Source organism: Hylobates moloch, unplaced genomic scaffold (assembly GCF_009828535.3).
Source record: "Hylobates moloch isolate HMO894 unplaced genomic scaffold, HMol_V3 SCAFFOLD_21, whole genome shotgun sequence".
Taxonomy (NCBI): domain Eukaryota; kingdom Metazoa; phylum Chordata; class Mammalia; order Primates; family Hylobatidae; genus Hylobates; species Hylobates moloch.
In genome coordinates, this window is record NW_026652296.1 from 44,642,438 (window position 1) to 44,657,749 (window position 15,312).

Sequence of the window (15,312 nt, forward strand, 5' to 3'; positions counted from 1 at the left end):
GCAGTGAGCCGAGATCGCAGCATTACACTCCAGCCTGGGTGCCCTGTCTCAAAAAAAAAAAAAAAAAAAAAAAGATACCAGTTGTGCTCGCCGTTATGATTAAAACTAAAAATTACTAAAGTGTACAAAAGTGCAAAACAAGTCCAAATAAAGTTTGATTCTAGCCAATATAATGACATTCCCGCACACATTTAAAACATCCAACACCCTATTAATTTTCGTTTACCGGTATCCCGAGTTAAGGGGTCCAAAACATACGCTCGGACCTCCTTAGGGTAGCAGAGAAGGCCCTAGCGGAGTTCGCCACCAACAAGCTGTGATCATCTCCGCGTCTCAGTTTGTTCGTGTGAAAAATGGATGTGTTAACTCATGCTTGGCTGGGTGAAGCCAGGTCCTTGTTAAGGGCTGAAAAACTGGCTTTGGTCACCTGACCCCAGGACTCTGATCCTTGCCGATGGCTTTAAATTGCTGCGATCCTCTTCTCTCCAGTTTTTCAGGCCATGAGGGTGGGTTCTAGTTTTCCTGAAACCATCCGCTCCGGGTCGCCCCCCATAACCTCTGCGCCAAGGTCCACAACGTGGCCTTTCCAGACTTGCAGATCCCGGAGGCGGCTCCCAGGCCCCGCGGCCCCGCCCCTCTGCGCCGCCCGGCCGCCGCCAAACCGCGGCGCATGGATCACGCGGGCCGGAGCCGCTCTGGGCATGCTCAGTGGCCCGGCAGGTGGGGCCGCCGCGGAACTCCAGGTCCGGCCGGGAGCAGAGGGGCGGGGGCGAGAGGGAAGTGGGCGGGAGCCGCGAGCTGAGTTGCCAGCGTCGCCGGCGACCGCCGAGTTCTGGGCTGGTGGGACCCCGCGCGGGCTGGGTCGGGATGAGCGATGGCATCGGTCAAGGTGGCCGTGAGGGTCCGGCCCATGAATCGCAGGTGAGTGGGGCCGCCCGCGCCCCGCCCCCTCGTCGCGCGCCCACCCAGAGGAAGCCTGTTTCCAGCTCCCCCAAAGCCAGCCTGGACTTAAAAGTGTCACCGGCTGGTCCCTGGCCCACCGGGCCCAGGCTGTGGCCTCTAGGGGCCTGGAGGACTTCGTGCACTGCTGTCCCGTTCACATTGCCCTGGAGAGGACCCTGGTGGTAAAGGAGAAGATTCTATTAACTCTCTCCATCCTAGTAACTTGAGATGTTCTTGTTCGCCCTTTTAAAAAGCATCAAGGGAAAGTTACCATGAAGATGTAAAATAGTTCGGGGGAAGGTGAGAGTGCTGAGGGGGGCACCACGAACTGTCAGGCGAACCCCTCATTTCTACCAACTCAGAAGTTCTCTTAATAATTAACCATGCTACTTTTTAATCTTTCAGTTAGAGATGATTTTGATTCCCTGAATGTCTAATCGATAACTTAGCAGTTCCTAACTTCATGTTAGAGAGTGGATGGGAAAACTTTGACAAAGTCCTGACTCCTAGAAAAAAATCAAGGACGCTTTACACGTGTGTGAAATACTCTGATATTAAGAGAGAGGAAGAGTGTTAACACAAAATTTAATCTTGTTATATATTTCTACAAAGTAATGCTTTTCAGAATCCTTCTCTTCATTCACTGAAAAATAGTCTGTGCTCCCTTTTCAATGACCTCTTTTTAATCAGTTTAGAAAGTTTCTTTGGAAAAGTTACTTTTTAAATTGGTTTGACTTTAAAGAATGAAGTAGAAATGGGATGTGTCCTCCAAGGTGATAGGCGAGGTTCACACAGAGCCATTTGATTTTATTGACTTCTCTACCAAGTTGGTGGATATTTGACTTACCATAGGGCCTTTTTGCTTTTGTCGTATCAACTTGTGGAGGTTAATGTTTGGTAGTTCTGATGCCTGATTGGGGCAGCTGAAGGCCATAAAATCAAAAGATTTCCAGAACCTTATTTGACTCATCTGAATGTGTTTCTTCTCTTGGCAAGTAGGGAATCATTATTTTGGTTTGTAATCATTAAAACCCAATGTTTTTAGAATCTGCTTTTTGTGACTTTTGAGTTATTTCTAAAGCTGTTTAGAGTAAGAGTTTGACTTTTTTGCTCTAAGGGAATATTTATGTTTCTGTGTACATTCAATCATAGAAGATAAACTTTAGAACGATTTTTCTTTATTATGGATTTTCATGTATATAGAAGTTCTTTTTCTTTTTTGGAAAAAGGTGAACACATGCCAGAAAATTGTATTGTGTAACTTTAGAAAGTATTTGTTAGGCTGGGCGCGGTGGCTCATGCCTGTAATCACAGCACTTTGGGAGGCCAAGCGGGCGGATCACGAGGTCAAGAGATCGAGACCATCCTGGCTAACACGGTGAAACCCCTTCTCTACTAAAAATACAAAAAATTAGCCAGGCGTGGTGGTGGACGCCTGTAGTCCCAGGTTGAGGCAGGAGAATGGTGTGAACCTGGGAGGTGGAGCTGGCAGTGAGCCGACACCGCGCCACTGCACTCCAGCATCGGTGACAGAGCGAGACTCCGTCTCAAAAAAAAAAAAAAAAAAAAGTATTTGTTAAGCACCTACCAAACACATAGGATTCCTCTGGGTGCAGTCTGGGATACAAGGGGAATGAGACCTGGTGAGCCATGGTGAGAGAGGGATTATGTACTGGCATGAGTCTTGTGAAGTATTGGGCCTGCTGGGACAGGAACTGTGAGTTCAGTGCCTTGCCAGTGTAGGCCTGGAGCCCAGGTACATGGAGGGATGGCAGGAAATAAGTCCAGAGGCCATGGGCTTTGAGGAGGCAGATTCGCGTGATGTTATTTATATTCTCAGTAGAGAACTCTGGTGGTGTCAAGACTGAGGTAAGAGGCAGGTGATTAGCAGTCTGAGCCAGAGGTGAAATTGGAAGGCAGGATAGTTACAGGAAGACCATTCACTGGCAGAATTGGCAGGATTTGGCAGCTCACTGGATGGGAAGAAGGGGGAAGAATGAGAGTATAGAGTCATTAACTGAGGTTTGATGCTGAAGGAGGTGAACAAGGTTTGAGGAAGGTGGACAATGAAGTTGGTGTGTTCTCTCTTGGATGTGGAGAGTTACATGAGATGTAGTGAGTGTCAAGTACAATCACAGAGCAAGTGTTTCACACATGTTGACCTTGTTCATTATCTGAAGTGTGGGAAGGACATCGATCCCTCTGCTAGAGGTGTTCAGCAGAAAGCTGAAAACGCGGGTTTAGGTCTCAGGTGATTTGAGGATCAACATCTGGAAATCTTTTGCACGTAAACCACAATTTAAGGATGTTACGTGAGAAGAAAAGGGAGGCAGGGATTGGACATTGGGATATGCCCCTCTCTAGGATTTCAGGGAGAAGATTGGCTTGCAGTCTGTAGAGGAGAACCAGCACAGCAAATGGTCATGGCAGGAAAGGGAGAAGAGCATCGTGAAGGAGGTGGTGGTGGTTAGTGTCAAATATTGCCAGGATGATGAGAATAAGATGGTGTCCTTGGTCTTGAAGACAAGGCTAGTTGATAACCTTCCCAACAGTACTTTTAAGGAGAGTCAATGATTCAGAAGTTGGCAGTGAGTAGAAAGAGATATATAAATTGGCAACTGAATATACTTGACCTAATTTATAAGGAAAGACGTGCATACTATAGTAGTGATAAAATGCCATTTTTAAACCAGTGAGATTGATAAATATTAACTGAGCACCAATTGCTGGTACAGGAGTGATGAAACAGACACCTCTGCATTGACCATGGAAGCATAAAGGATCAAAACATCTGAAACTTTCATATTGGGAAATTTGACAGTAGCTGTCAAGATTAGAAATCTTTATACTTAAGCAGAAAATTCTTCCCTTAAAAAATTGGAAATCTATAAACTTTTTGATTTGACCATCTCATTTCTAGTTTTTCTAATTTCTAATTTTTATTATATGGATTATATTTCTGCCTACACAGATATGTGTAAAGATGATTTTTGCATCATCATTCATAACAAAAAATCATAAATGACCTTAATATACAAAATAGGGAAATTTGTTAAGTTATAGCCTAAATCATTTGGTGGATTATTATGCAAGTCTTAAAAAGAGGGTGTTAATCCATGGACACAGGAAGGGGAACATCACACTCCAGGGACTGTTGTGGGGTGGGGGGAGGGGGGAGGGATAGCATCAGGAGATATACCTAATGCTAAATGATGAGTTAATGGGTGCAGCACACCAACATGTCACATGGATACATATGTAACAAACCTGCACATTGTGCATATGTACCCTAAAACTTAAAGTATAATAATAATAAAATTAAAAAACAAAGAGGGTGTTAATCTTAAAAGAGTTCCAAGGTAGAGGATTGAGAAAAGCAAGATATCCACAGTGGAGTAAAGTTGTGTGTTTGTGTGTGCTAACAAATGTACACACACACACACACACACACACACAGATTCATCTATATGTAATGGTTTATAAGAAACCTAACACTGATACCTCTAAAGAGGAGGACTGATGATGAATCCATTAGGCAAAGATGAAAGGCATTTTTTTTTTACTATTTGTTTTTACTTTTCTCATGCATAGTTTTATAATTAATACTTAGAATTAATTATTAACCCAGCAGTGCTTATTTAGGTGATTTTAAAAAGTCACCCACAAAATTCATTGGCACTGGAGAAGTTTCAGTTGGTTGTGAGGAGGATTGAAGGAAATTGTTAACAATGTTTTTAATGTTTATTTTTAGAGTAGTGGAGCCTCAGGCAAAGGGAAAGCAACCTACAGAAAAACAAGTCCCAGAGTTATTGGAAAGTTAAGGACTACTGGTGGTGGAGTATTGAGTTTGACTGAGTTTCTAAACTAGGGGCCTTTGCAGTAATGAGTCAGCCTTGTAAGGAATATGAGTGCTTGATTCAGGCCAAGATGTGATGAGTTTATTTTTATTGCCTTATGGCTTTCAATTATGTGGCAGTAATACTCATTTCAAATGCGGAAGTGATTCTGTTGCATAGGCAAAATAGTAGCCACCTTTATTGAGACTTGACTCTGCCAGACTCTCTGGTCCTAGCTCCAGGTACAAAATCCAGTTTAATCTTTGCAGCCATCTTGGCAGGTAGAGACTATTATTGTTATGCCATTTGACAGATTGGGAGACATAGTTTCTTAGTGTGTTTGGACTGCTCTAACAAAATACCATAAACTGGGTGACTTATAAACAACAAGCATTTATTTCTCGTAGTTCTGAAGCTTGGGATATCCAAGATCAAGGTGCCAGTAGATAGGCTGTCTGGCTGTCTTGTGAGAGCCAGGTCCTCATACATGGTAGGTTCTTGCTGTGTCCGCAAGTGGTAGAAGGAGCAGACAGACTCCCTTGGGCCTGTTTTATAAGGGTACTAATCCCATTCACAAGGACCTCATGACCTAATCACCTCCCAAAGGCCCTACCTCTTAATACTATCTCAGTGAGGAGTCAGGTTTCAATATTTGAATTTTAGAGGGACACAAACATTCAGATCATAGCACATAGTTAACTTGCCCAAAGTCAAAGTCAGTTTCTTAAGACAGTCACAGCTACGCCTTTTTTTTTTTTTTTTTTTTTTTTGAGACAGAGTCTCACCCTGTTGTCCAGGCTGGAGTGCAGTGGCACAGAATCATGGCTCACTGCAGCCTCAACCTCCTGGTGGGCTCAGGTGATCCCCCTGCCTCAGGCTCCTGAGTAGCTGGGACTATTGGTGCACACCACCACACTTGGCTAATTTTTAAAATTATTTGTAGAGACGGGGTCTCCCTATGTCGCCCAGGCTGGTCTCAAACTCCTAGGTTCAAGTGATCCTCCCACCTTTGCCTCCCAAAATGCTGGGGTTACAGGTGTGATCCACGGAAGAGTTGCAGTTGGGTGTGAAAAACACTTGTGGGTTCAAGTGAGATAATGCATGTGGATAAAGCTCTCCACACAGAGCCTGGTATTCAGCAAGGGCGCCATGAAGAGCGTTTGTTTTCATTACTATTATTTTTACAGTTTAATAATTGTAACTTTATTCAAAAACAAGTATTTAAAAAATGCCAAAAAATATTTACTGAGTGCTGGTGATGTGCCAGCTTTATAGCTATGTTGTATAATGTGCTTGCTTATCTGATAGGGCAAATCCACCCCATTCTTTCTCTTTTCTGACTGTTCCTAGCCTTTCTTCCTGATTAGCCTCTCAGGTAGAATCTAGTATCAAGTCTATCAAGTTCAGGAGAGAAAAAGAAGAAAAAAACCACCAGTGGCATTTTGCCTAGATTTGATATCTTTAGGGTGTACTGACGTCTTCCTCTTTTAAAAAGAAGATAGGTCAAAGGGAAAGTACTTCATGGTTAGTCTCTTAGGGCTGTGATGATGAGGACAAACATGTCTTGTATTAAGGACGGGAGGTATCTGTCAAGCACTGCCAGGTACCAGGTACTACGCTTATTTCTTTTTTTTTGAGACGGAGTCTCGCGCTGTCGCCCAGCGTGGAGTGCAGTGGCGCGATCTGGGTTCACTGCAAGCTCCGCCTCCCGGGTTCACGCCATTTCCTGCCTCAGCCTCAGGAGTAGCTGGGACCACAGGCGCCCGCCACCACGCCCAGCTAATTTTTTTTGTATTTTTAGTAGAGACGGGGTTTCACCGTGTTAGCCAGGATGGTCTCGATCTCCTGACCTCATGATCCGCCCCCCTCAGCCTCCCCAAGTGCTGGGATTACAGGCGTGAGCACCCAGCCCTATGCTTATTTCCTTACCTTGGCAATTGCATTTCCTCCTCTCACCAATTGACTGACCGTTAAAAGCCAGGGGAGACTGAGACCCCTCAGATAATAATGCTGGGTTGAGCCAGCTGCTTCGGTTCCCTTCAGAGCCCTTTGTGCAGTGACGTTGCCTCTGGGCTTACAGATGACAGAAGCCCGTGGCCCCAGGGAAATGCCGATCAGAGAATACACAACACGCAAAAATAACAGTAGAATCTGTGTACGGTTGAGATGGAACCTCTAGGGATTCTAGAAGCTAGAGGAGGAGATCTCCAGGGCTTCAGCCATCTCTTTAGATAAGAGGGTGGAGCTTGAGTTGAGTCCTGAAGGGATATTGCCAGCTACCATATAGATAATTTCTGTTAGGTGCTTGGCTGATACTCTTTGGAAGTTGGCATTGTCAGCCCATTCCACAGATGAGGAACAAGGGCTCAGAGACTGAAATAAGGAGGTCTCTTATTCACAAATAAGAAATAAGACCGCCCGAGGTCGCATAGCTAGATACTATGATGCTGGATTTGAACCCAAGTCTCCCCTACTCTAACTTCCTAAAGTCCTTTCATTATACAGAAGACTTAGTTGAGAGGTGGGCAGGGGGTGGTTGGAAGGTAGGAACACATTTATTTCACTAATGATTTTAGACAAATTGAAGATTTTGTAAGAATTAGTTGCAAGGCAGGTAGACAGGGTGTTGCGAGGACTTTTCTTTGTTAAGCCTGGGCATTTGAGTTTTTGATCTCTAGATCCCTGTGCTGGCCAGTGTGATAACTATCGGCCCTCTATGTGACTATTTAAGTTAACATAAAATAACATAAAATAAGGATTTTAGTTAATTGCATTAGGCACATTTCAAATGCTCAATAGACACATATTCAATAATGTAGATATAAATATATCCACCATCCTGGAAAATTCTCTTGTGCAACAAGTCTGAATAAAGGCTTGAATTCCAGCTCTTTTACTTTCTAGCTTCATGCCTTGGTACTTTATTGAACATGTCTGTGCCTCAGTTTCTTCATCTGTAAAATGGAGATCTCCATAGGACCCACCTTGTGGGGCTGGAATGGTAATTTAATGAGGTAGCATTTCGTACAGTGCTGGGCCGAAAAGTAAGGGTTCTGTAAATATCAGGTATATTATTAGGCATTGTGAGCTACTGATGGTTCTAAAACAGGGCTGTCTTTCGCCAGTTAGTGTTTTCTGAAGTTTCATCTAATAGTAGTGTAGGGAAATAATAATACTAGCACCAGTAATGGTGAACTTTTATTTACCATTTGCCAAGGGCTGTGCAAAGTGCCTTTTATACATTGTCTCCCTGACTTTCTTGCCACCACTCTGTGACGCAAGACTGAGGTTCAAGATGTCTGTCTGAGTGCTGACAACCAGTGCAGGAAGACAGTAAAGAGGACTGAAATATGACCCATGGTGATGGGATTCTGGGCTTGGTTGTAATTGGAAAGGGAAGAGGCAAGGGACAAAACTTACAGACAAAGCCCTGAAGAAGCAATCACTGTATTTTCTGATGATGAAAATAATGTATGCTTATGAAACATGTGTTATGCAGAAAAATGTACCGAAGAAATAAAATCACAAATTGCTCATAATCCCACGATCTGGAGCTAACTACTCATAAACTTTTGGTGCGTTTGCGCCTAGTCTTTTTCCTGTTCATGTAGGAACATAATGTACACACTTCTATATGCTGCTTTTTGCAGTTGCAAGAGACATTCTAAAGACCAGTCAGCAGGACATAGAGAAGTGGGGAGTCAAAGATGACTCTGAGTGGCTTGGGGCCTTATTAAATGGAAGAATGACCTTTCCCAAAGGCAGTGATGCTGCCCCTACGCGGGTTGGGGTGGGTGGAAGGGCGTACGGGTCTGTTGATTTGTTTCGGGGTGCTGGTGGGAACTCGGGGCAGTAGAAACTCAGGTGAGTTATCAGCTCTGCGGATGTGCATTTGCAGGTGGGTCACTGGAAGGTGATAGTTGCTGTGGTGGAAGTGAATTCTGTCTCCCAGGAAGAGCACAGTAAAGGAGAAAGAGAAAGGGTAACAGCAGTGCTGCATGAGCCGAGTTCAGGCTGGAGCCCTTCAGTGGGCTAGCCGAGTGACTGGGCAAGCTGATTTTCCTCTTTAAGGCTCAGGTTCTGTTTTGTAAAACAGTGATTCTCCAAGTGTGGTCCAGGGACAACTGGGTATCATTGAGACTCTTTTATAGGGGGTTCACAAAGTCAGAACTGTTTTCACAGTACTACTAAGATTTTATGTTCCATTTTTTCATTCTCTCGTGAGGGTACAGTCAAATTTTCTAGAAACTACATGATGTGTGATGATGTCATGGCTCTGTGGGCTGTGCATTTTGTTTAAAATTTTCAGTTTTAATTTCTAACATGGTAACTATCAGTAGATATAACTGATGTTAATAAAAGCTCTTGGGCCTCCTCAGTAATTTTTTAAGCCTATAAAAGCATCCTGAGGCCACAGCATTTGAGAACCACTTCTGTAAAATAATGCTGTATAAGTAGTTGAGATCAGATGCAATAAATAAATATATAATAACTGTCCACTAAATCATAGTTACTATTATCTTTTATACTCACTATGGTTACTGACAGCCAGATTTCGGGAGGTAGGAGTGGAGGATCAAGTTGGAGAGAGAAGGGGCGCGGAGACAGGAAGGGAGGAAGGCAGGAGAGTAGAATGTCACATCCAACCAGGGGGCTCAAGGCTTGGGAGGAGGGAAGGTCGCCAGTGTGGGAGGCTGCACAGTCAGGTGGTCGGGCTCAAGTCTGTGGAGGGGTGGGAGGCAGTGCCATGGTTGTGGGAGGCTTGTGCAGTGTGATTGGGCTGTGAGGGCATTGGAGGTAGCCTGTTGCTGCCCTTCCAGTTAATGGAGAGATGAAAGGAAGGAGGGAGCCTCATTTCCATTCATCTATGCAGAGGTTGACTCCTGTAATCTTTTTTTATTTGTTTTTTTTTTTTTTAAGTTTTAGGGTACATGTGCACAATGTGCAGTTTAGTTACATATGTGTACATGTGCCATGTTGGTGTGCTGCACCCATTAACTCATCATTTAACATTAGGTATATCTCCTAATGCTATCCCTCTCCTCTCCCCCCACCCCACAACAGGCCCCGGTGTGTGATATTCCCTTCTTGTGTCCAAGTGTTCTTATTGTTCAATTCCCACCTATGAGTGAGAACATGCGGTGTTTGGTTTTTTGTCCTTGCGATGCACATATATGTTTATTGCGGCACTATTCACAATAGCAAAGACTTGGAACCAAGCCAAATGTCCAACAATGATAGAATGGATTAAGAAAATGTGGCACATATACGCCATGGAATACTATGCAGCCATAAAAAAGGATGTGTTCATGTCCTTTGTAGGGACATGGATGAAGCTGGAAACCATCATTCTCAGCAAACTATCGCAAGGACTCCTATAATCTTTTGAAACCTTTTTACTCCATGTTTGAGGCATGGCCTGGTCTGCATCCCTGGATCCCAGCCCTTACCTGGACATGACAAACCCAGGCTCAGCAGAAGACAGATTTTTTTGTTTGTTTGTCTCTTTTTGTTTTGAAGAAGAGAAAAAGAAAACAGGGAGTTTGGGGTTGGTGAAAGAAGGCTGGAGGAGCGAGGGAGGGAAGGGGCTGCTGGCTGGAAAGAGAAGGGAGGGGAGAGTTGCTGCTGTTGCTGACACCTTGAGTTGGGAGCGCATGAAAGTTTTTTCTTTCTCTTAGGTGAACTTGATAAGTAATATGATGCAAATGCCTGATATTTTTCCTTATACAATATTTTAAAATATCTTTGTGTGCAAAATACACTTATACAAGGTGTATTAGTAGTTTAAAAGGTGCTCTTGAGTGACTTGGGTTATTTACTAAACATAATTTGGTTTTAAACTTCTGTTGCTTTATTTTAAACATGGAAACTGTGTGTGAACATGAGAGTGGAGTGGGAGAGAGTGGAGTGGTAGAGATCGAGTGTGTATGTATTTCTTTTTGCCTGTCAGAGAGACAGAGAAGTTGTTTAGAAATGTCCAGTTGTGTGATATATATCAGTTTGGTGTAAAGTTGATTTATGTGATACTTCCTTGTTTCTTTTTTTTTTTTTTTTTGAGACGGAGTCTTGCTCTGTCCCCCAGGCTGGAGTGCAGTGGCGTGATCTCAGCTCACTGCAAGCTCCACCTCCCGGGTTCACGCCATTCTCCTGCCTCAGCCTCCCGAGTAGCTGGGACTACAGGCGCCCGCCAACACGTCTGGCTAATTTTTTTTTGTATTTTTAGTAGAGACGGGGTTTCCCCATGTTAGCCAGGATGGTCTCGATCTCCTGACCTCGTGATCCACCCGCCTCGGCCTCCCAAAGTGCTGGGATTACAGGCTTGAGCCACCGCGCCCGGCCATATACTTCCTTGTTTCTTGACTGTTCTTCTAAGTTATTTTGATAGCTTTGGCTGTTTTTGCAGATTCTGGAATTGGGATGCCATCTTACTGAAGCTTGTTTTGTGTAAGAGAATATGTTAATTATACTTATATCTCTAGCCTGGGAAAAGAAGTAATAGTGTTTTAGCCCCTTCCTGAGGACTGAGAGGTTTATTTTGTTGGCTTTGACTGCCTTTCCTCAAGTTCAAGTTATAAAAAGACGGGAAAAAATCCTTACAGGGAGGTTGGTCAGCACTGGCTTGGACTTAGCCCGCACATTCATCCAAGCACAAAGGAGGTAACCACCAGTGGGACCAGGAAGCTTGCCTTCAGTCACTCCTATTATCCCTGGCGGAGCATTTGTGTTTTTTGCTCTGTCCATTTCCAAATGTATTCATTTTTCATTGTTGCTGTCCATGAGAGAGGAAATAGCTGTTTCTGTGATCAGTCATTTATTCATAGACACTTTAAGTACATTTCAGTGGGATATGTAGAATTTAAAGTAAATTGAGAAAGTTAACGCTTTCAGTGTAATCATTGATCAGTAATTTGGTCACTCATTACTATTTCTGGCCAGTCATTCACTTGCTAGGAATTCTGCTAAATCCTGTGCTGTATTATCTAATTCACTTCTTCACAACAGTTCTGTAGGGGTGAACATCATTAGATCCGTCTTACAGATGGGTAACTGAGTCTCAGAGAAGGCTCAGGTTCTGTCTCATATGCCCGTCTTCAGAGAAGGCTTTATTACCTTTCTCTGGTTTTCTGGCTTGGTAACATTCCCCATTTTATGAATGTGTATGTGTGTGTATGTGTGAATATATTTTTGTTTGCTTATTATCTCTTAAACTCTCTGAGAGCCAATCACCGTGTAGGTCTTGTTCATGGCTGTTTCCCCGGGGCCTGGAACTGTGCTGGGTAGACATGAGCACTCAGAAAGTATTCGTTGCATTTATAAGTATCTTCACTCACTCTCCACACATGCCTCGCACTTTCTGTGGATGCTCGTGAGGGATTGGGGTCCGTAGTCGCGGCGTTTGTTGCATGTCTCACATTGTTTCCCGTGAGGAGGAAAAGAGCATCTTGACAATCCTTAGGAAGACGCGAGGGGTGGCAGAGGGCAGAGCAAGAGCCTGGGTAAAGAAGGACAGCTTCAGCTCTTTCCCGGGTATTACATTTACTTAATATTACACTCCCAATAAAGATTAAGATTACTTAAGATTACACACCCAATGCACATTCTGTTTATCCCGTAAGGTTAGAGAGTTGGAGGTACAGCACTATATGGTACAGCACTATACTGTGTTTAAATGATACATAGTTTATAGGGCAGAATACTCTTGTTTCTTTCTTCAGAAAAAGTATTTAAAAATTTTTTTATTTTGAAATAATTGTAGATTTATAGTAAAGTTGCAAAATAGTAGAGAGTTCCCATATATAAACTCTTCACCAAACTTCCTGTAATATTATGCCTTATGTAACCACAGTACAATGATCAAAACGAAGAAATTAACTAAACTTTATCTAGATTTCACCGGTTTTCCCACTAATGTCTTCCTTCTGGTTCAGCATCCAATCCAGGATCCCACATTGCATCTAAATGTAGCATGTCTCCTGAGGCTTCTCTGGTACGTGACAGTTTGTAAGTCTTTCCTTGTTTTTCATAACCTTAATTTTTGAAGAGTACTGGCCAGTTATTTCTTAGAATGGTTCTCAATGTGACTTTCTCTGATGTTTTATCACAAATAAATTGAAGTTAAGCAATTTTGGCAATAATACCACAAAAGTGATTTTGTGTCCTTCATATGATACTGGGGTATGTGGTGTCAATATGTCTTATTATTGGTGATGTTGACCTTGATTACGTGGTTAAGGTGGTATCTTGCAGGGTTTCTCCACTGTAATGTTTTATTTTATTTTTTCCTGTTTGTAATTAATAAATATCTTGGGGGAGATACTTAAAGTTTTTGACTTCAGTTTGCAAAAGGATTTTCCCCTCATGGCAACACACCTCAGATTTTCTAATAAAAGTTATTGTGAATATAAGAACTATTTAAAACATTTTTTTTCCCTCTGACTTAGTGAGAAAGGATTTGTCATATTATTTGAAATGAAGGACGCTTGTGTTTTGGAAGGCTGATGATAATTGTATAGAACTGTGTGCTTCAAACAAGATCCACAGTAAGACATTCATCTGCTCAATGCATGCTGATATTTTCTACTCTCTACTACTTTTTTTTTTGAGACGGCGTCTTGCTCTGTGGCCCAGGCTGGAGTACAGCGGCTCCATCTCTGCCCACTGTAACCTCCACCTCCTGGGTTCAAGCGATTCTTATGCCTCAGCCTCTTGAGTAGCTGGGATTACAGATACCTGCCACCATGCCCAGCTAATTTTTTTTTGCAGTTTTAGTAGAGACAGGGTTTCACCATGTTGGCTAGGCTGATCTTGAACTCCTGACCTCAGGTGACCCACCCACCTCAGCCTCCCAAAGTGCAGGGATTACAGGCATGAGCCACTGCACCTGGCCTCTCTACTACATTTTTTTTTTTTTTTAAAGATGATTGTTACTCTTTAGTATGATTTTATGATTTTATGATTCATAGTTTGAAAAAAACACTGATGAAGTGAATTTATTATCCAGAGAAGAGGTTGGTAAAATCTGATTTTGTTATTCGAGACAACACTGAGACATCATGCCGTCAGAGTGACTGCCAATTCTGTTTTCTCTTGTTAGCTAGTTTTTTTGTTAGCTTTTGTTCTTTGAGATAATGTCTCACTTTGTGACCCAGGCTTGAGTGCAGTGGCACGAAAATGGCTCACTGCAGCGTTGACCTCCCAGGCCCAAGCGATCCTCCCACCTCAGCCTCAGCTCCCCAAGTAGCTGGGTGATTTTTGTATTTCTTTTAGACACAGGGTTTCACCATGTTGCCTAGGTTGGTCTTGAATTCCTGAGCTCAGGTGATCTGCCTGCCTTGGCCTCCCAAAGTGTTGGAATTACAGGCTTGAGCCATTGCTCAGACCAAGATTTTAAACTTTTAAGAGTATAGGATTCTGAACCCCCCCATGGGATGCCTGCTCTCAAGAACTTGGTGTCCTTTGCCCCAGGGGCCTGTGGCCTCACCTCATTGCACCTGCTGATTCTTACTGACAGAGTCTAAGCCATCACAGGCATTCTACCTGGGACACAGGTAAGTCACTGTGTGAACTTCCTCTGAGCAGGACTTAAAAGTTCCCCAGGGAACTGTCAAGAAAAAATGATTCTAGGTGATGGAGACTAGCTCAGCATTGAAGAAATTTGCCAGATAAGGCTTTACAAAAATATCTGGTCTGTTCTCATCCTTTTCCCTAAAGTTGGTATTTTCATTTGACCAAGTAGATGGGCCCTGGTGAGAAGGTGTCAGTGGTCCTTGGCTGGTGCCCACATGTGGTGATTCAATTAAGGCACTTTTCTTTCTTTTTTTAAAAAATATTTTTAACTTTTTATTTTGAAGTATTTATAAGAATTTGCAAAAATAGTACAGAGTTCCCATGTACCTTTTACCTAACTTCTGTGAATGTTATTTTCTTCTATAACTATCTTATAATTATCAAAACTAGGAAAGTAATACTGATACAACATTATTAACTAATCTGTAGACTTTATTCAGATTTCTCAGATTGCCCCAACAATGTCTTTTATTTGGTCCAGGATCCAGTCCAAGATAACAAAATTCATTTTATTATCATGTAAAACATTTTTTTTTTTTTTTGAGACAAGGTCTTTTTCGCTCTGTCACCCAGGCTGGAGTATAGTGGCATGATCACAGCTCACTGTAGCCTCTGCCTGCTGGGCTCAAGTGAACCTCCTGCCTCAGCCTCCCGAGGAGCTGGGACTACAATCATACACCACTGCACCCAGCTATTAGTAATTTTAAATTTTTTTTTGGTAGAGATGGGGTCTCCTTATGTTGCCCAGGCTGGTCTTGAATCCCTGGGCTCAAGTGATCCTTCTGTGTTGGCCTTCCCAGAATGTGGGGATTACAGGCATAAACAGTCTTTGTTGTTGTTGTTGCTGTTTTGTTTTTGTTAAACCCAGCTGTGTGAAATATTCTTAGTTAAGACTTTTTTTGGTATTGGGGCAACTTTGCTTATACTGATAATCATATTTAGGGTAAGAGTAGACGGCATTTCCTCC

The 15,312-nt window shown here is 42.9% G+C and overlaps 1 protein-coding gene across 4 annotated transcripts in view; it reads left to right on the forward strand.

The window, feature by feature from the left end:
- Nucleotides 1–701: 701 nt before the first annotated feature.
- KIF16B (kinesin family member 16B) overlaps nt 702–15,312 on the forward strand; it is a 315,626-nt gene continuing 301,015 nt past the window's right edge. For 3 of the 4 annotated variants that reach the window (XM_032142462.1, XM_032142463.1, XM_058433013.1), the window contains exon 1: nt 702–921. In XM_032142462.1, coding sequence (XP_031998353.1) covers nt 875–921 — 47 coding nt within the window. In that variant the 5' untranslated portion in view covers nt 702–874. The remainder of the gene's footprint in view (nt 922–15,312) is intronic. The other variant, XM_032142461.2, reaches the window with a different exon arrangement.